This window comes from Haliotis rufescens, unplaced genomic scaffold (genome assembly GCF_023055435.1).
Source record: "Haliotis rufescens isolate VD_foot unplaced genomic scaffold, xgHalRufe1.0.p SCAF_13, whole genome shotgun sequence".
Classification (NCBI taxonomy): Eukaryota; Metazoa; Mollusca; class Gastropoda; order Lepetellida; family Haliotidae; genus Haliotis; species Haliotis rufescens.
This window is the reverse complement of record NW_025963813.1, coordinates 28,849,205-28,869,755: the sequence shown is the minus strand read 5'-3', so window position 1 is coordinate 28,869,755 and position 20,551 is coordinate 28,849,205. Positions and strand designations below refer to the sequence as shown.

The 20,551-nt window shown below is 38.8% G+C and overlaps 1 protein-coding gene across 6 annotated transcripts in view; it reads left to right on the top strand.

The window, feature by feature from the left end:
* LOC124152259 (histone-lysine N-methyltransferase PRDM16-like) overlaps positions 1–20,551 on the top strand; it is a 140,857-nt gene that overhangs the window by 100,147 nt on the left and 20,159 nt on the right. For 5 of the 6 annotated variants that reach the window (XM_046525130.2, XM_046525131.2, XM_046525129.2 and 2 more), the window contains one exon: positions 14,239–14,373. In XM_046525130.2, coding sequence (XP_046381086.1) covers positions 14,239–14,373 — 135 coding nt within the window. Of the gene's footprint in view, positions 1–2,584; positions 2,667–14,238; positions 14,374–20,551 lie in introns of those variants that run through there. The other variant, XM_046525134.2, reaches the window with a different exon arrangement.

Here is a 20,551-nt window from a genome sequence, read left to right as displayed (position 1 = left end):
AGTCCCAGCCCCAGCCCCAGCCCATAATCTGAATGCCTGTCCCCTTAGTCCCAGCCCCAGCCCCACCCCATAATCTGAATGCCTAACCCCCTCTACAAGCAGTCACATTCCCATGTGCATTCACTCACTCGCTCACAAACCCACTCATTTTACTCTCTCACATACTCTCATGCTCAAATCATTCACTCACTCACTCACTCACTCACTCACTCACTCACTCACTCACTCACTCACTCACTGTGATTCCACATTCCCAGCACAAATCAGGGGCCCCACACTAGAATGTCCAATCACAACAGAATTGCTATCCCTGAACCAACACCAACTCTAATATTCCTACCCTTATCTCCCACCCTGAATCTATTACACCTCTTTAGAAGTCGAAATGCCGTGGAAAAGCCATTCCGCATCCGATGTCCAGATATCAATATCATAGCATATGGTAGAAATTCATTAGGACCAAGTTAGTATTTGAGGTAAAACTGTGTGTATTGGAGTACGGGTAATACAGAAAGGTTATCCAAGGCCTAGTGGACAATCTGAGACATTTATTGGTATCATTTAGCGCGATTGATTATCCCACTTGACAAATGACAAATGACATAACAGGGCCAGCTTGGTGAAATCTGCGATTCAAAGACAATATGTTGTTGGCAAACGGTACGCCTTGTAGTGTGTTGACCAAGCTTTTAAAGGATGATAGTAATGGGGAACGGGAACGAGCAATGTTGGCCCAGTCTGGGTTGTTTCCCACATAACAAAGTCAGCAACACCACTGGCGAGGCAGTAAGGCATCCTCTCGGTCAGCCAATTAGAGTCCCCCCCCATCCCACGACTCACGGCTTCGTCCCAATCCTCCCCAGTCCAGATCTACCTGGCGACATCCCCGCAATTGATTAACGAGGGTTGTGTTTACCAGAGAGGCTACTTGCTATCAGTGACTGGGCCTTTTATTGGAATAAAAGTTGGAAGAGATTTATCAATTCCTCACCATCTGTTTAGCAGATAATATTGATATCATCGCCAATATTAAATTACACGAGTCATTAATTGATTTCGACTACAAAGCCAGCGATGATTTCAGGTGCGTTAGCCATGTTGAGAGACCTGACAGAAAACAATGTATTACCTGTAATTAATTGAGTTTAAGCCAGTGGTGACTAGCGCGGCGAAAAGTGCAAAAGCAGTCCGGCTGACAAACAATGGCTAGAAAATTAACTGGGACATCAGCTCGATGTTGTCGATAAAACGACTGTCACAGATTGTGGAAGGGTTTGGTGAGTCCTCGTCTGTCAGGGGTTTGGATGACAGCTCTTGGCATCCGAGTCTGTCTGATAAAATATACAGATGTGGTCCTCTTGTGAAAAACATGACAGCCTGCTTTGAAGTGTCTGCTGCAAATGAGTAATTGATAGTCAGGAGATAGATTCATAATGTACTATTGAACAATTTCTACACTATGTCGATAATGTTATTGAACATTTGATAACTTGATAGGTTAGCAGTGATATGTTTCAGATGAATATGATGTAAGATCAAAGGTTGGTGTTGCCTGTGTGAGGGAGGGTGGGTGATGCTCATACGGGTAGGTGGGTGCTGGCTGGGTTTGGTGGGGTGATGATGAGGTTTGAGATGGGTGAGGAAGGTAGGGTTTCAGGTTGTGATGTGTTGGGGTGGGGTTGGTGATGTGTTGGGAGAGGGTCAGTGATGTATAAGATGGGGTTAGTGATGTTTTAGGATGGGGTTAGTGATGTGTAAGGTGGGATTAGTGGGGGTGGGGTTAGTGATGTGTGAGGGTGGGGTTCGTGATGTGTGAGGGTGGGGTTCGTGATGTGTGAGGGTGGGGATCGTGATGTGTGAGGACGGGTTTGGTGATGTGTTGGGGTGGATTTTATTGATGTGTGAGGTCGGGGTTCGTGATGTGTGAGGGTGGGGTTAGTGGGGGTGAGGGTGGGGTTAGTGATGTGTGAGGGTGGGGTTGGTGATGTGTTAGGGTGGGGTTGGTGATGTGTTGGGAGAGGGTTAGTGATGTGTGAGGGTGGGGTTCGTGATGTGTGAGGGTAGGGTTACTGGGGTTGGTGATGTTGGGAGAGGGTTAGTCATATTTGAGGTCAACAAGGAAATACATAAGTAAAATTCCTGAAAAATATTTTCCTTAAGTTCCTATATCAAAGACTTAACACAATATGTAAACAGGTTTTAGAACAGATAGTCATACATTCATAATAACAATAACGACAACTCAAGCAGTTCATTTAACTCTTCCTTAACCAAAACCAACAATTTTACACATGCCTGTACATCGTAGACCCATAAAGATAATGACACTGTCAGCAAGTCAATGTCTATATAAGGAAGTGTGTAGAATGTCACTGTCCAAGTGATGGCTGCTACTAGCTGTCCTCCGTTCACATCCTCTGTCTTCTTTCCTTCCTCTGAATTCCAGCGTGTGAGTGTGTATGCACATATTGTATAATGGACTCTGTGTGAGTCCTGTCCGTTCTCACACCGTCCACTCAACCAGCAGGTTTATATCCCACAAGGGAGTTACAGCATTGTAATGCATAGCTCTGTTATGATTGTTGTACATTACATTGTTATACATAACAATTGCTCACAATCTACAAGCAGTTGTACTGGAATGGCTGGGCTTTGCCTTCTGTAAGGTATGAGTAATGATACTTATTTCTTGATCTTTTTTTAAGTTATAAATTTGGATATTTTGAACTTTTATCTTTTGAGTTTAGAACAATCTTCCAATAAGATCATTTTGAAAAAGTAAACCGTTTTTTGTAATGTTTGAAGTGTTTTAATGTTTTTTAGTTTTTTTTAAAAATGTTTTAAGTGTTTTAATGGTGTATTTTAGGTTTTTATTTAGGTGTTAAAACAATTAAATTGAATATATATAATCTGCTAAATACATTGACTATTCATCCCATGGTCTCATTTTGAATATTTGTGAGCGACAGATATAATTGATTCGTCAAGCTTTCATTAATTACCCAGTGTTATTGTGTATGGTGTCATTTTCCTCAAGAATTATTTAATCCCAATTTAATTCTGACGGAAGTTGAGCCATGTAAACGACGAGCATTTAAACGTGTTGAGAAGCGGCCTCAACAAGATAAGGGCCGAGAAGACGACAGACACACAGTGTGTGTGTGTAATTGGTTTGCAGCAAATAACTTCTACAAATGTAAATTTGTAGTTGTCATGTCGGTCTTGTTTGGTTAGATCGCCAAGCATGGCAAGTTGGCCATTTTCGGCATTTTGTCACACACTGCAACAAACACGTTACACTTGCCGTTTGTGTGTTCCCGCCTGCGCCGTCTTTAACCCCGTCCGCCAGTCAACATGTCAAGAGGCTGCAAATAATCCAATTTAGCAGTTGTATTTTAAACAATTAAACCGCTCAATAAGGATAATTGAACAAAAATGTCGTTCAAATAAAATTGCTAAAAGGGGCATTTTCTGCGTCGAAATATTCATGTTAGAAATGGTAGTAAGTACTGGAACTGCGTCACCGTGGTCAGTCGGTCGGGCTGATTGTTTTAAAAGTAATACGCCTCGGACTCGTGACATGCCCCAAGCTTGTTCACATTGTCTCCCATCAGAGTTCTATAGCAAATTAACATGGCTCAAATGTTAGAGTTCCCTTCCCCTTTGTTTGTCGTGGTGTCTGAGACGTTGACTTTTACCAGGGAAATATTTAAAGTCGTTGCTGATACAGTCATTATGAAGTGGAGCTGATGGTCTTTGAGATTTCTCGTTAGACATGTCCTGTCTTGGCCGCTGAAAAAATGTCTGGTATTTTGACGTAGTTTTAGCCAAAATAAATATCAAGGAGTTTTTATTTGTGCTATGTTTTATTTTGCAACTTTGATTTTCTTTTCCATTCATCAGTTAATTGATTTCGATTTCTTAATTTACTTAACAAAAAACTGTTTTTTGGTAAAGTTATTAATTTTTCTATTTCCTATGTCAATTTTAATTTCTTTGCTCATTTGGTTGTATTAATCAGTTTTATAAGTTTTGTGATGGCATGTAGTTATTACTTGTTGAAATATTTGTCTCCGTATTTCTCAGCTTGATATTGCAAAGCTTTGATATATACAACTTGGATAAAATGGATAAAACTGGCAATTTCATCAACTCTGACGTGAACTCTAAATCTCAAACCGATCTATGTATACTACTCAAAAAAAGTTAAGGACCACCCGATTCTTTCATATTACTATAGTTATATTACATGACAGAATTAGTTTAGTAATATGAAAGTATCAATGGTCCTTAACTTTTTTTGAGTGGTATACATAGATCGGTTTGGGAATTAGAGTTCAAGTCAGAGTTGATGAAACTGCCAGTTTTATCCATCACACGTACTCTGTAGTGAGAAAGGACACCGGTATAATACATTCATCCTATTATTGTCCTGTTTGGATATACATATACAATCTATGTGAGAAAAATGAGCCATGCAAATTTGAAAATAATATGGGATGAATCATAAATTTTCAATGAGACAGTGAGTTGGAAGGTGAGAGAGTTTGTCTCGTTGTGACGTTTCCCAGGTGTATCAAAGTATGAGTTCAATGCGTCTTGTCACATGGGGTGTGGGGGGTGTCGCGAGAGCATTGATGCCAGCATGTATTGTCAGTGTAATGGCTCGCTACAAGTCCATCACAAGCAGACCCTCTCTTATTGTCATCTAATAGCTCGTCCGACAAGCATCGCCGACAAACTTCACACAGACTTGCCGGGGTCACTGGTTTCCGTAAATGCATCGCTAGATTCTGCCTGTCTTCTGTACACCCTATCCACCTATCTTGTTGTCGTCTAAGGCTAATAGGCCTAAACGGGGTGTCTCTGCACCCAATAACCTTTCCCATACTCACCTCCGACTTAAAAAAGATGACTTCCTACGAGGATGGTTGAGCAGATACACAGGTATTATCTCGTTAGTGTACAGGTGTCTATCAGGTCAGTGCTGGAGAAAATTGGCTACATTGACTACGAAGATCAATTTTTTGTGCACGTTAAGCGACAAAAGTAGGCTTTATAACATAATGATGTTCCTGGGATGAATTCCACAACTGTTATGTGCCCAGGCTACGACTGCGAATCACTGATGGGAAACAAATCTGAATTAACACATATATCTGTTTTTGCCGCCTGAATAGGGTTTCACGAGCTCGGCTGATTCTCCATGTAGAGGAGTCGGACAGTGCGTTGTGGCGAGGTATTGTACGCAACACACGAACTGTAGTCGTAGCATTGTTGTGTTGCTGTGTAGTTATCATATTAACTACCATGAGAAACACACATTAAGTTTAGTACACACTTTTTCTCAATTTGTTTGTGAGATGTCAAGAAAGCGACATTGAATTACAAAAGCAGTAGACCTGTTTGGTTATTGTATAATTTGAATATATATCTTGTAAATTTTTATCAAAGTTTATTTAAGAATTTGAAAGTGTTTTAATGATCCAAATCTCCCAATTATGATACATTATGCCCTGATAATCCTTTGCAGAGTTTTTATGTCTTAAGTGAGTTGCTTGCTTCTGTATAAGATGCTTTGAAATAGGAGTATAAAGTAAACAAATGAATTGATGTTATGTCGTCTTATTCAAGCTGTGTATTTTCCAGAAAAAATAACAGCTTGAAGCTTTGTGAATGGCAGGTGAATGAGCTGCTTCTTTGAACTGCCTTGTCTGTCCTTTAAATTTTTTTTACAATTTAAAAAGAAACTATTTTTTGTTTCAAAAAGGAACAGAGATGTTTTATGAATCCTGTGTAGAAGGGATGGTAGGGAGTTCATCATGTAGCCATTACGGAACCAGGATTGAGAAGGGCATTAGAACATTCATGTCCCCTGGTGGGTGAGTTGAAATGGTTTATCAAGATTATTTCACTTATATAGCAATGTGCATGCACGTGTGTGTGTCTGGCTGAATCTGGACTTACGTCGGTTTATGCAGTATAACATGGATACCCGACTCAAACATAGTGTATGGACACTGTGCCAACCAGTCCTTGTTTTATCCCCTTAAAGCCGAGCGCCAGACCGGGTTACAGCAAGTACGTCTTTGGGTATGACGTGGCTGGGGAATTGAACCACGGACCGTCCACTCTCTGGGCAGATCTCTATCCACTACACCACGGAGGTACCATGTCCCCTAGAGTGGCAGTGATGCTGTGAGCCACAGACCGTCCACTCTCTGGGCAGATCTCTATCCACTACACCACGGAGGTACCATGTCCCCTAGGGTGGCAGTGATGCTGTGAGCCACAGACCGACCTCTCTCTGGGCAAATCTCAATCCACTACACCACGGAGGTACCATGTCCCCTAGGGTGGCAGTGATGCTGTGAACCATAGACCGACCTCTCTCTAGGCAGATCTCTATCCACTACACCATGGAGGTACCATGTCCCCTAGGGTGGCAGTGATGCTGTGAACCACAGACCGTCCACTCTCTGGGCAGATCTCTATCCACTACACCACGGAGGTACCGTATCCCCTCGAGTGGCAGTGATGCTGTGAGCCACAGACCGACCTCTCTCTGGGCAGATCTCTATCCACTACACCACGGAGGTACCATGTCCCCTAGGGTGGCAGTGATGCTGTGAGCCACAGACCGTCCACTCTCTGGGCAGATCTCTATCCACTACACCACGGAGGTACCATGTCCCCGAGGGTGGTAGTGATGCTGTGTTGCTTATGGATGCATTCAACCTTTCTTACTTGCTCATATGATTGATGGAGAAGAGTGAAGGAGTGAGTTCATATTTAATGTTGCATTGTAGATATCTTAACCATATAGACTTATTACATGGATTAGTCTGTGTGAAATAAATAAATAAATAAATAAATGTACAGGGCTTAGTCCTTCATAAAGGGTTCTCAATGATGCTTGGGACATATGTGCATAGTTTCAAGATGTTGCCCTTCTGTTGCCATTGTTGGACTTTACAAGGATTATTTGCAAAATAAGAGTCTAGAATTAATTACATATGGGTGGTCTCAAGGTTGGATTGAATTCTTCTGGAATCTTCAAACTATCTGTAATTATTAAGTTGAAAGGTCCTCCCTGGAATACTTGCGGAGATTACTAGCGTTGATACCCTTGCTGCCCACCCCCAACAGTGATGGTCAAACCCTAATAATGTCATCAAACAAGCCAAGATGTCCACTTCAAAGTGGACAGTCATCTCAAGATTGTCCTCAAAATCCTTTCTCTAACCATGTGTGCAAGCCTTTATCATTGCCCCTTGCTAAATACATCTAATAGCTTCTTACTCAACTCTACCCAACCCTGATTGTTCGGGTGTGTGGCCCCCGGGGCAGAAACACCCCAACCCGGGCTAACATCAGAAGACAGGGCTAATCCTTTTGGGCACGGACACCTGCACGGCCTGGTGTGTCTGATGGATCTTGTACGCGTGTTAGTCAACTATGTGGCTTCGTATATATCGGACTGGTTGATACAGCTTGGTATCAACCACCCGGACAATACGATATCGTAACAATCCCTTCCCAGGATTCTTGAACACGCCTGTGAAGATGATGATTTGTTCATGTGTCAAGGGGCTTGAAAAGGATACAAGGAACAATGGATCTTCCCCTCACTGTAGAAAGCTGCGTCAATTTGTTGGACATTGGAGATCAGATTTGGGTAGACGTTTGACACACGTCATTATGATTGCAGTGGGGAGACTCCCATGATGCATTGCTAATGCAGGTTCAAGGAAGAGCTGATGATACCTGTATTAGCCTATATTTCCTCCCATTCTGACAACAACAGACAACACATGAAACACATGAGTCCACATAATCAGACATAATGATAGTCTTAGCACAGTGTCATTCTTTTGTAATCTCAATGTCTCCAGCTCGCAAGTTTTGTCAAATTTCCAGCAGGTTGGGAGATATTGTGGGAAAAGCTTTGTGTTTTGCTAGTATCTCTCCCTTAAACCTAGGGTAGGATTACCCCGATGTTTGTCAAAATGATAAAAACACATTTGACATATGAAAGCATGTCACAAGTTTCAAGGATTCGGTGTTAGAAAGGCTTTGTTTGTTGAGGTACCACAGACTTCATAAAAAACCTAAACAAAATAAAAAATGAATACTAATTTGAAGATTTTATTTTACTGCATTGCTAAACATTGTTAGAGGGATATATTTTCTTTAGGATGTCAGTTGGTTCTCATAGACTGCTGTCTGGAAGTATAAGGAACTAAGAACACTGTACATTATATAAAAGTTGCTTTCAGAGTATAGAGTAGAGATTAGGGCTGGGACGAGTCCAAATTTATTACCTGGGTACCCATCCCCCATCCCCTACCCAGGTACCCACTGTAGGTCTCAAGAGATAGGTACAAATGTCCGATTGGGAAACGTTTGACCGTACTCCCTTCAAAATGTATTTAGATACACGTATAAAATGATCCGGTCATGCATACACTGAAGTTGACTGAAGTTTTATCTTTATTCAAACATATGAATCAGAAGAAATGGGTGCATAGTCAGTAAGAAATGTGAACATTAGTGACTTGTAGTGTAGCCAGAGTTTTAGATAAGTTTTGCCATTAAACAATATATCATGTGACTAACCACGGGTCCGGGTAGTCCTATGGGTACCAGGGTCCTACTCAGTACCCACCCGACCCGAGTACCCGAGTTACCCGTCCCAGCCCTAGAAGAGATGGTCTGATGTTATAACTGTAAATGACAATGCAGAAATATTTCTATGCCCACATCTACAGCTGAGTCAAGTTATTTTAACCCTTTTATATCTTAAAGTTGAAATGATCTTATCAATTTTTAGCAGCCTCATGACCAAAGAGTATGACTGTCTGTCTTAAGTTCTGAATTTATGCTTTTTACATCATTTATCAAAATATATGATTTTATGATACATAGACAAAGAATGAATATTAGAGTGAATTTGATTTAAAGATTGAAATGGTTAAGTGAAATCCACATGACGTTGGGATTGATGACTAATACATCAGAATCATCTTTATTTTGTGATAAATTTCAGGAATGTCTGGAGTCTCCTGTAGGTATAATAGCCCACACTTATATAGAAAAATGACTAAATGGCCCCGAGATGGAGAAATGAAAGTTAATTGTAGACATCACGCAGGTGTCAGTCCGAGATGGCACAGAAATATGACAAGATGAGCTTAGTGCAAAATTACACATAAATTTTTATGAAACCGAGCACAAAGGATCAAAGATAGCGTGAAACTGATCAAAGATGAATCCGGGTGTCGTATCACCTAGTTTTGTTTAACTCTCACCCTCCGCCCATCAATAGTAACTTAAAGGGTGCTACAGCGACCTCGTCACTTCAACACCAAACAAAAGAGGTGTAGTTGCGATGTGACTTACCTTCTTACTGCTCTTCGGTCGGATGGATCTCCATTGTCCCCCTACCTAGCACAATACCATCACACGCCCTAATCACGCAAATTAAGAATCCCTCCGTTGAGTTCATCCCAACTTTCATTTATCTGGCTTCTTATGCGTACAACAAGCGCGAAGTGTTTGTCGACAGACAGCGGATTTCGCACCTCAATGAAAAGACGACCCTTTGCTGCACAGTCTGAAATTGTTCGGAGGATTAGGGGATGAGAACTACACCTCACAAGACCTTGTCCATGCTCGTTTAGCAGGTGTTTTCTCTTTGATCATCGTGTGCCCAGGTGAAATATCTACCTGTTGAGGAGACCCCAATAAAAAATTATTGATGTCTGTGTTACCTTGATTGAATGAAAGATAAGTATTATACGTGTATTAGTGAATATTCATCCTGCCTGGGATTGATGAAGGTTGTGTATATTTTAGATCCTTTTCAATGTTATGTTTAATTGCATGTTAAAAAATAATGGAAGGGCGGTCGGGTAGCTCAGTGGTTAAAGTGTTCACTCTTCACGCCGAAGATCTGGGTTGGATTTCCAACATGGGTACAATGTGTGAAGCCCATTTCACTCACTCACTCAAAAATAATGGGCAAACCTTCAGCTGAATAATTCTGACATTTTTTACAAATATTTTGACTGAAGTAAGCAGTTGATACAATTACTTTATTTTTCTTTATATCTTTTGTCATCTTTTTAAAAACTTTTAATTTTTAAATTGTGAGGAATTATTACGTGAAGCCCAGATACTGAGTGAGTATCCATGTTAAATTGCAGCATGGTATTTCAGTATGCTAGCACTATAAAATCGGCATTAGTACAAGCAGCCACGCACACATGCATGCATGTTGCTATACAAGTGCAATAATCTTTAACGCATCGCTAAACCCCATTTCACCTCACCTCACCCAACTAAGCATTAAGTTAGAAATTAAATAGGAAATACTATTTTAGGAAATGACGATTGTAATAGTGACATTCCGATTCTAATGAAGGTATTTCAGAAACCTGTATACGGCTGTCATACACTGACATACCATCTGTCATTATTTAGGCAAATTACATTGTTAATAAAAGTTCATTCATCACTTTTTAATATGACACTGTCTCCATACTTGAGGGAAATTAGAGTATGACCGTAATCCAACTGGTTTCGGAACGGCAGGAGGATAGCGTGCGACAATATTGATAATAACTGCCACCATTGCAAGCCTAATTACTGTTTTGTGTCCGAAATAAATATCAAACTCGTACTTTGAATGACAAATGATTCACACTCCCCCTTACTTCGCCATGTGATCGTCCATGTGACCTTTGACAGGCTGATGCTTCATCACCAGTGGTAGTCGCAACGGAAGAGCTCGTTAACACTTGGGTAATGAGTTATTAATTTTAACTGATCAAAGACATACACAGAGTGTCTTGGTCTCGAGAGAGTTCTTGGAGAGATATATTCAAACCCATCTCATTCAGGGTGCTTAATTAATGCAATCAACGATGAGAGATGGGACTTTCTTTCCCCAGTAGCCATCAGTCTTTGGGAAACAGGGTTAAACTCCTGCCTTCCGATGTATCTCTTTCTTTTCAAGCATCAAATAAAGTGACTGCATAAATTCGTCTGTGAGAAAAACGCTTTAAGACCACAACTCCTTGGAGAGTAGATGGCCAGTTAGAATCGTTCATCAAATTGACAATTGATTAAATTAATTTGAAGGATGCAGGTTTAGAATTATTCTGTGGATGTATGTTGGTAGCAGTTATTATCAGCGTCTAATGAAAAGTTGCTTTTATGGTAGTGCTTTAAAAAAATCAATTAGTTAATCTTGACCTACTTTATGCCTTCTAGGACTAAGTCGTTGATATGCCTTCGTTGCCTTCAATGCTAGAAATAGACTAATATATAGTCCCCAATATAAAGATATATCTAAGGTAAAATACAAACAATTCTACAAAGGAACCCTTGAGTATTAAAGAACCCTGACTTCTCTTAGAGCTGAGGGTTGGTAGGGTAGCCTGGTGGTTAAAGCGTTCGCTTGTCATGCCGAGCACCCAGGTTCGATTCCCCACATGGGTACATAAGTGTGAAGCCTATTTCTGGTGTCCCCCGCCATGATATTGCTGGGATTTTGTTAAATGGGGTGTAAAACCATACTCACTCACTCTTAGAGATGAGAAGAGGATGGTTATAGGCTGCTGGAGCTGAGAATGGAATAGGGGTAAACGTTTATAAAAAAATTGATCTGGGATCTGTTCGAGAGACTTTACAGTAACCATACTGACCAATTATTTGACTAGCAGCACTGAAATTTATGTCATTTGTAAATGCAAATGTTGTGTAGAAAATTGAAGGCACTGTAACTTTCCTGTATTGGAGGGGACACGGGTGGCCCAGTCGTCTAAGGCGCCGTGATTTGTTGTGCAGAGTTGCGTCCCTTGGGCACGCCAGAAACCTAAGATTGTGAGTTCAAATCCCTGTTCGCCCTGATTATGTTTCTAGGTTTGTCAGCACCATACCCATGCTCGTGGGTTTCACCGAAGTGGTAAACGTCTGAGACCTGCATCACTTTGGGCTTTCCTCCCACATTAAGCTGACACACCGTGATATAACTGGAATAATGTTAAAAGTTGCGTTCAACCCAACTCACTCCTATATTTTAGAGCTATATTTTTGCTTTTTTTTATCGTTTTCCTAACTACAACAAATGAATTAATATTTTCAGATATTTCTTTAAAATAGAATCCTTCACAATATGACAATAATTGACCACATTGATATTCTAGTTCCAAACAACTTCACTGCTCATGATGAAATACACGTCCAACTTGTGTGAATACTTTTTGCTGTTTAAGTAAAATATTGTGTTGAACATTTCAGTGAATACAATGTCAAAAAGTGTCTAAGCAATACGACCTGTAACAGATTTGCAATGCATTCATGAAGACAATCTGGTGCTAGTCAATGTCAGTTTGAAAAGAAATCGCCAAGAAGCTAAATTTATAATTAAATACCCTCATGAAAATCTCCCTTTTGACCTGTTGTTTTCATGAATTAGTTTATTCCAAACCCAATTGCTTCATATCGTTTTATAAAAAAAATTGTTTTCATGGAAATTCATGACAAGTCCCACGTATGAGAGGGAATTAATTATGAACTTAGAGGCAGGTGGGCGAATTATGGAAAATATTACCAAGATAGAATGGTAATTGATCCCACAATCCTGCTAATTTGTTGATAGTCGAGAATTAATCAAAGAAACACCACGAGAGGCTTGACATGTTCCCTGGAATGATGAATTGCCCTCAGCTATTGTTAAAGTCAGCTGAGCCAGATCTGCCGATTCTAGAGGAGCAGACACTCGATGCTTAAACGCCTGACTCGTCCCAGTCTGTCCCAGATTCAGCCAATCACAGCTCCCGATTTCTCCATACCAATTGTGCCTTGTTGTCATAACATCGCTGTGATTCATCTAATTTGCAATATTTAATGAAATCTACAAGTGTTTATCTGGGGTTATTTTGTGACGGACAGCCAGTGCAGCCTCCATTCACGAGATAAGGTACAGATGCTCTCCATCCTCTTCTGTGTTCTTCTTCTTATTCTTTTGTATATGTGTGTATTGTTTTGTTTTTATTTTCACAAACTTTGTTGTATGTGTTTATGTCCTGATGAAAGGCATCATTTTGGGGTAATATTCTGAGATTGTTTCACTGTTGAGGTCGTCATCCATGGAAAACTATCTCCTGCTTGTGAAATGTTCTTGTGATTGTTATGCTTGAAACAACAGAACAAATATTCGTTGATATTATTTATATTTTTTGTTATGGTGGAGACAACAGAACAAATATTTGTTGATATTATTTAAATTTTTAAATTTTTACTTGACTTATTTTTCAGTTTTTGTAATATTTTTGAAATTTTGTAATAGACTTGATATTTGGTATTGATTCATCAACACATGCTCATGATATTGTCGGAATACAATTGACTCTTCTTTTAACAGAGATTTATTTTGATTATGGAAATTGTAGATTTTCTGCAATGTTTTTTGATGGATTGATTTATTGTTTTCAGTATAAGACCACTGGGCCTTTATACAGTCATTTGAGGAAAATCTTTATGTGCTGTTTTATTCGATTAAAATGGATATTAGTGCTTTGTACTCTACTGGTTATGCCATGTTATAATTACATACAATGTGTTGTCACTGGTTTGAAAAAAGCTACTTCGTACATAATAAAATGGGTTGAGATTACTGTTCACAACAAAGTGCCACATTGTACCGTCCTCAACAGTTGGGATGTTCTTCTCAAAGCAGAATGCACAGTGTCTCTAATGGCATGGAATATTTGATTGGGTTTCTTTATCAAACAGCATATGATTTAGATATTTTTAGTCTTTTTCAAGTTATAATAATATGTACGATTTATTTTATCAGCTTTCATGTGGACATATTTTAATATTCCATATGATGTTATATATATGTAGCGGAATGTTATACAAGATCATTTTAATAGTTATTTTTAAATTGGCTTACAAAATGAGATAAGGAGTAAAACAGTGTATGAATAATGTATGCTATATTTTCTGAGAGTTATACACCTATATTGCACTATATGCAACCTGCACATGCCTAATATTGTTATTATTTTTTTTGCACCGTATCAAAACACAAGTCTTAAGTCGGCAGCGGGCAGCACATAATGGACACAGTTTGAAAGCCTGGGAAAATTACAGGTTGTTAATTTTGGTAAATTTGCTACAAAATATTGACATAGTTTGTTCTATTTGCTTGTTGTTTTTTTCCAGCTTGTGGATGACTGTGGTAAGGTGAAAGGCTGGGTGGACGCGAGTGATCCTGGATGCGGTAACTGGATGAAATATATCCGAGGTTCCGAAGACAGGAATCAGAGAAATTTGATGGCAGTTCAAGTTGATGATCAGGTAAATAGTATTATTTTTTTTTACTTTGAAAAAAGTGTTTGTTTGTTAATGTTTGATTTTATCATGTTGATTAACCATTTATGTATTGATATTTAAATATGCGGCACTCAACCTTGATAGGGTTCCTTAAAATATTCAATTCAGGATTATCACATGTAAGGTAGGCATGTGGAATATGTCATTTGGGGTTTTGTTATCTCACTGGATAAAAATAAAAATAACCAGAAAATGATAAATATTTATTTTTGTAATAAATATGAAACAAACCTTTTTTCAAAATTGAAATATTAATAATATTCTTGTGAAGAAATGAAAATGTTTCAGAGTAAAATGAATGGGTTCTGTTTTCATTTTCGTCTTTTAAGGAACGGGTATAGGGTACTAGTATAATTATATAGTATATCTCGCATGAGAGCTGTATCTTTGTACTAGGACATTGATTCTGATAGATATACAACGGCTGGGATAGGATGATTGTTTACCATTGGTCGATGTAGTTTTGTCGGACAAGCTGGTTATTCTGAGACTAACTTTATTGGTCACAGATGTCTATGAAATAAGTAGGACCTCCAAGTGCATTTGTGTATCACAGAGATTATGTATGTAAAATTATTTCCTCATGAAATGAATACATATTTTAATGAGTTTATGATGGAATGGATACATAATTTTATGAATCTAGAATAACATGGATACATAATTTTTAGTCTATAGTGAAATGGATAGATATTTTAATGAGGAGATATTAGTTTATGTGTACATTGATTTTTCATATTGGCCAACTTTGTGAAATACGAAAATTCTTAACAGTTGATTATTTTCTAACTTAAAGAAGTCTGTGGTATCATCAACGCATGCAATGCAGGTGATGCGCTCAGATATTGATCCATGAAACACAATCAAGGGTTGAATGTATGATCACTAACATCATATCAAGTATCAGTGGTCATGTATGCTGGGAGAAGTCTGCTCCCTGTCTGTTTCATCTCCACCCCACTCCTCTCATGCCCACCCCTCATCCCACACTCCCTATATTCCTGTCTATACTCCACTCGTCTTTGCAATCTCCATTCCACCACTCCCATCTTACCATCTCTGCTCCGTCTAACTCACTACACACTACACTGAATTCATTCTCCCATCACTCTCTTCCCATTTCTCATTCACTCTAACACTCTCTACTCCTCTCTTCCTCCCTTCCCAGCCTCTCTCTCTCTCTCTCTCTCTCTCTCTCTCTCTCTCTCTCTGATCCACTCCACTCCACTCTGTCTCTCTCTCTGATCCACTCCACTCCACTCTCTCTCTCTGATCCGCTCCACTCCACTCTCTCTCTCTGATCAGCTCCACTCCACTCCGCTCCACTCTCTCTCTGATCCACTCCACTCCACTCTCTCTCTCTGATCCACTCCACTCCACTCTCTCTCTCTGATCCACACCACTCCACTCTGTCTTTCTCTCTGATCCACTCCACTCCACTCTCTCTCTCTGATCCACTCCACTCCACTCCACTCTGTCTCTCTCTCTCTGATCCACTCCACTCTCTCTCTCTGATCCACTCCACTCCACTCCACTCTGTCTCTCTCTCTGTGATTCACTCCACTCTCTCTCTCTGATCCACCCCACTCCACTCCACTCTGTCTCTCTCTCTGATCCACTCCACTCTCATCACAGCCAATTCTGTCCCCTAGACCAGTCTGTCCCCTAGACCAGTCTGTGCCCTAGACCAGTCTGTCCCCTAGACCAGTCTGTCCCTTAGACCCATGAGAATATATTAAAAAATACATCCCACATAAGTCTAGAATGATTTGGAAAGTTTGCCCCGGCTCCAAGTGAAATTAAATTAGCATTGTTCTGGGATCCATCTATTTTGTAGATATATATTTTCAAATAAGATAACTTTAATTCTGGGAATAATTTGTAGTCTACCTCATCATCTCTCCTGTTCTCACCCTCTCATTCCTACTGACTCGTACCCATCCAAGGCCCCTTCCACCTCAGCACTTTATCCCTATCAATATCTTTCCCTCACCTCACTTCCCTGTCCTCTCTCCACATCACCACATCCCCATCCTACTCCCCCTCCCCCCCCCCCTCCCTCATCCACATGTCACCCTCAAGCACTGCCCATGATGATGAGATCAATTATGTAGATCCGAAGATCATCACAGCTCCTCTTGTCTGAGGTGCTGAAATTGAAATTGATTTGCACACCTCCTGAGGTGCAACAGCTGGTTGTGAACATCAATGCCTGTTGTCCTTTCTACATTCTCACATAAAACTCTAAAAAGTCACCATTTTGTACTTTCTACTATTTACTAAAGAACCCACCTCAATTTTCTTGAGTATCCTTGTACATATATAGTGTACAGAGTGAGTATTGTTTTACGACGCTTTTAGCAATATTCCAGTAATATAGACATAGACATAGACATAGTTTATTAAAGTGTCACATGGCATGAAACAATAACAATACATCATATTTAATTTATCATACCATCCAGCCTAGCTAGGCTTATGAGACACTTTTAAAACAGATATACACTAGTAAGATCATACCTAATAGAAAAATAAAATAGATTAAAATGTATTAATATATACAGATATCAATCGACTAAGACATATATTATGTAAAACGCTGTCTCCTGTTAAACATTTCATTAATAGTTGATACTAAAAGTTTGATTAACGAGGCATCAGAGCTTGACATGACGTCAGTTAACACAGTAAAAGTCTTATCAGTTAACATAGTAAAAGTCTTATCAGTTAACATAGTAAAAGTCTTATCAGTTAACATAGTAAAAGTCTTATCAGTTAACATAGTAAAAGTCTTATCAGTTAACATAGTAAAAGTCTTATCAGATGATTTAAAATCTAAAAGATTAACAAGTTCAAACCTAAGATCATCATAAAAGCTACAATAAAAAAGAAAATGAAAATGAAAGTAATATCACAGCAGGGGACACCAGAAACGGGCTTCACACTTTGTACCCATGTTGGGAATCGATCCCAGGTCTTCGTCGTGTTGAGCAAATGCTTTAACCACTAGACTACTCCACCGCCTACACATATAAGTAATAGGAGTGTCTCTTCTCAGGGTCATGTACAGATATAATATTATTGTGATAATTTGAACACTTGTACGTTACCATCACAATATAGGCACAACTATTGCAACAATATTGGAAAAGATTGCTACATACTTCTACCATTCTACAATGAGGATTTCCATGTATTATTTGATTATGAGGTCAAAACAAACTACAGCCATGGTCAAATTAGTGAAAACATATACAGTGTACATGAGTGAGTGAATAAGTATGGTTTAACGCCACTTTTAGCGTGAAGCCCATTTCTGGTGTCCCCCTCAATAATATTGCTGGAATATTGCTAAACACTACAACAGTTATGAAGAGTTTGATTAAAGTTAAACACTACAACAGTTATGAAGAGTTTGATTAAAGCTGAACACTACAACAGTTATAAAGAGTTTGATTAAAGCTAAACACAACAGCTAGTGTTGAACACTAAACACTACAACCGTTATAAAGAATTTGATTAAAGCTAAACACTACAACAGTTATAAAGAGTTTGATTAAAGCTAAACACTACAACAGTTATAAAGAGTTTGATTAAAGCTAAACACTACAACAGTTATAAAGAGTTTGATTAAAGCTAAACACAACAGCTAGTGTTGAACACTAAACACTACAACCGTTATAAAGAATTTGATCAAAGCTAAACACTACAACAGTTATAAGGAATTTGATTAAAGCTAAACACTACAACAGTTATAAAGAGTTTGATTAAAGCTAAACACTACAAGTGTTTAACACTAAACCCTACAAGTGTTTAACACTAAACACTACAACTGAGGCTGCAAAGCAGACAAGCGCATGTTTCAGTTTTACTAGATGTTTCCAAACCTAATTGTTTATTTGTTTGGTGTTCTTTCAGAGTCACCTTTTTGTTCCAGGGTTATGATCCATTTATAGAAAAATCTATATTTTACTGCAGCAGAACATCAATTACTATACACTGCTCACAAGTCATGTCTACGTTGGCAGATATTAAAATGTTGTAATTTCTCAGCTGACTTTATGCATGTTATATGACCATGAATTATTATCACTCCACTTCTACTATAAATAATCCTATGTCAAGATGTCACCATCCAACAGTAGTTGTCAGGGGACAATTATCTCCTTCAGACAACAGCATGAAAGAACCCAACATCCCTCCATCTGTTGCCATCTAAGCCTCGCTACTTTTATACTCGCAATATTTATGCAGAAATTCGTTGACCGGCCAGTGTGCATCCTTGCTACACTGCATTAAAATTGATACGTCTTGAATGAGGTTGATTACATGTCTATGGCTGTTGCAGTTTGTCATTATAACGTTTTATTGAGTTTCAGAATCTATATCCATTCATGTATATGTCTTATTGTAGTCTTTATAGGGGAAGAAACATGTCAGCAATAAATTAAGTGGTTTCAATAGTGCTTAGAGACTGGTGTCACACATGTGGTGATAGCTTGTTAGAAGTGACGATAGCATCTCATAAACAAGTTACAATGATGCCTCGACATCTTGGCATAAAGATTTTCAATAAGTCATGTCCACGTTGAACTGGTAAGGAAGACAGTTGAAAATGCTGTCATTCTGAATGATATAGTCTCCATTAAATATTTGCTGTTGGTCTCCTTTATAATAATGACACATGACAATATATTATTAATGATAATTTATGTTTAATGTACAAACTGAAAAATCAATATTCATCAAAATGTAATGAATGATCTTTATTGTATAAAAATAACATGATATTGTACTGAAATTTGCAAGTAATTGTGAAATTATATTTAACATAAACATTTCCATTCAATTTATATATTCTAATGTTTCCATTAGTTGTTAAGTAAGTAGCATCTTCAAGAAATTGTGGAAATTATGTATATCCTTATATCACTGTATAGAATAATATTTCGACATCAGTATGTTTGTAAGTAAAATAGGGACCGAGAACCTGGATTCTGATATCTGATAATTAGTTTGATCTAACTGTGATATATGAAACACTTGGAATAAGTAGCCAAGACTGAAATATTTGGTGCAAAATTAATAAACAGATTTATATATTTATTTGTAAAAATATCAAAGTGGAGGGGATCAGTGTGAATAGGTAGAGCCACTTCTGGAACCAACACATTTGTTAATATTTAAAAAACTACTCTGATTATACCTAGCTGTTGTAACTTAGTGTTTGTTCTTTATCATCTATAGTTTCAATCCTCATCCCAACCCTGACCTTGAGAGTACGCCATCCTCATCCCAACCCCGACCTTGAGAGCACACCCCCTACTGAGGTCAGCCTCCCCCGTCTTGTCACAGCTTGACTATCAGTGTTGTCATATTAACTCTTTTATTACGATCTCACAACTTTCCCACAATGTGTGTGAATAAATATAGCATTTCTGTGTTGATAGCATGTCCCCCCTGCCTCCGTAATGTCCCCCCGGGGTATTGTCCCCCGCAGTCTAATCCCCCACCCACCCGGCACATCAGGCTACCCTCGGCCACGATCAGATCCTCATAGTCTTCTGATGGTCAATATTGTGGCAGTCCTGACATTGCATTGTGGGAAGGGATGACTTGGTGGTGGAGGGAAAGAATGGGATGAAATTGTGTCAGTTGTTGCGGTAATTTAATTTGCCACCCATACTGGTTGTGGTAGTGTGGGAAAAAGCAGTGCCGGTACAGTCTGTGGTTCTGTTTCAGGGGCTCAGCACTGACGTTGTTGTGCCACTTTATGATGATAGATTCCTTTACCCTTGGATGATCTGTATTAGTCACTTCAAATTTCCATCAAATCTAAAAAAATTGATTACTTATGCAGGAGTCCTATCTATGTGGCTTCCAAGATCTATCTATCTATCTATCTATCTATCTATCTATCTATCTATCTATCTATCTATCTATCTATCTATCTATCTATCTATCTATCTATCTATCTATCTAAACACTTTGAAAACATGTTCGATGTTTTGTACTATCTATCTATCTATCTAAACACTTTGAAAACATGTTCGATGTTTTGTACTATCTATCTATCTATCTATCTATCTATCTATCTATCTATCTAAACACTTTGAAAACATATTTGATGTTTTGTACTATC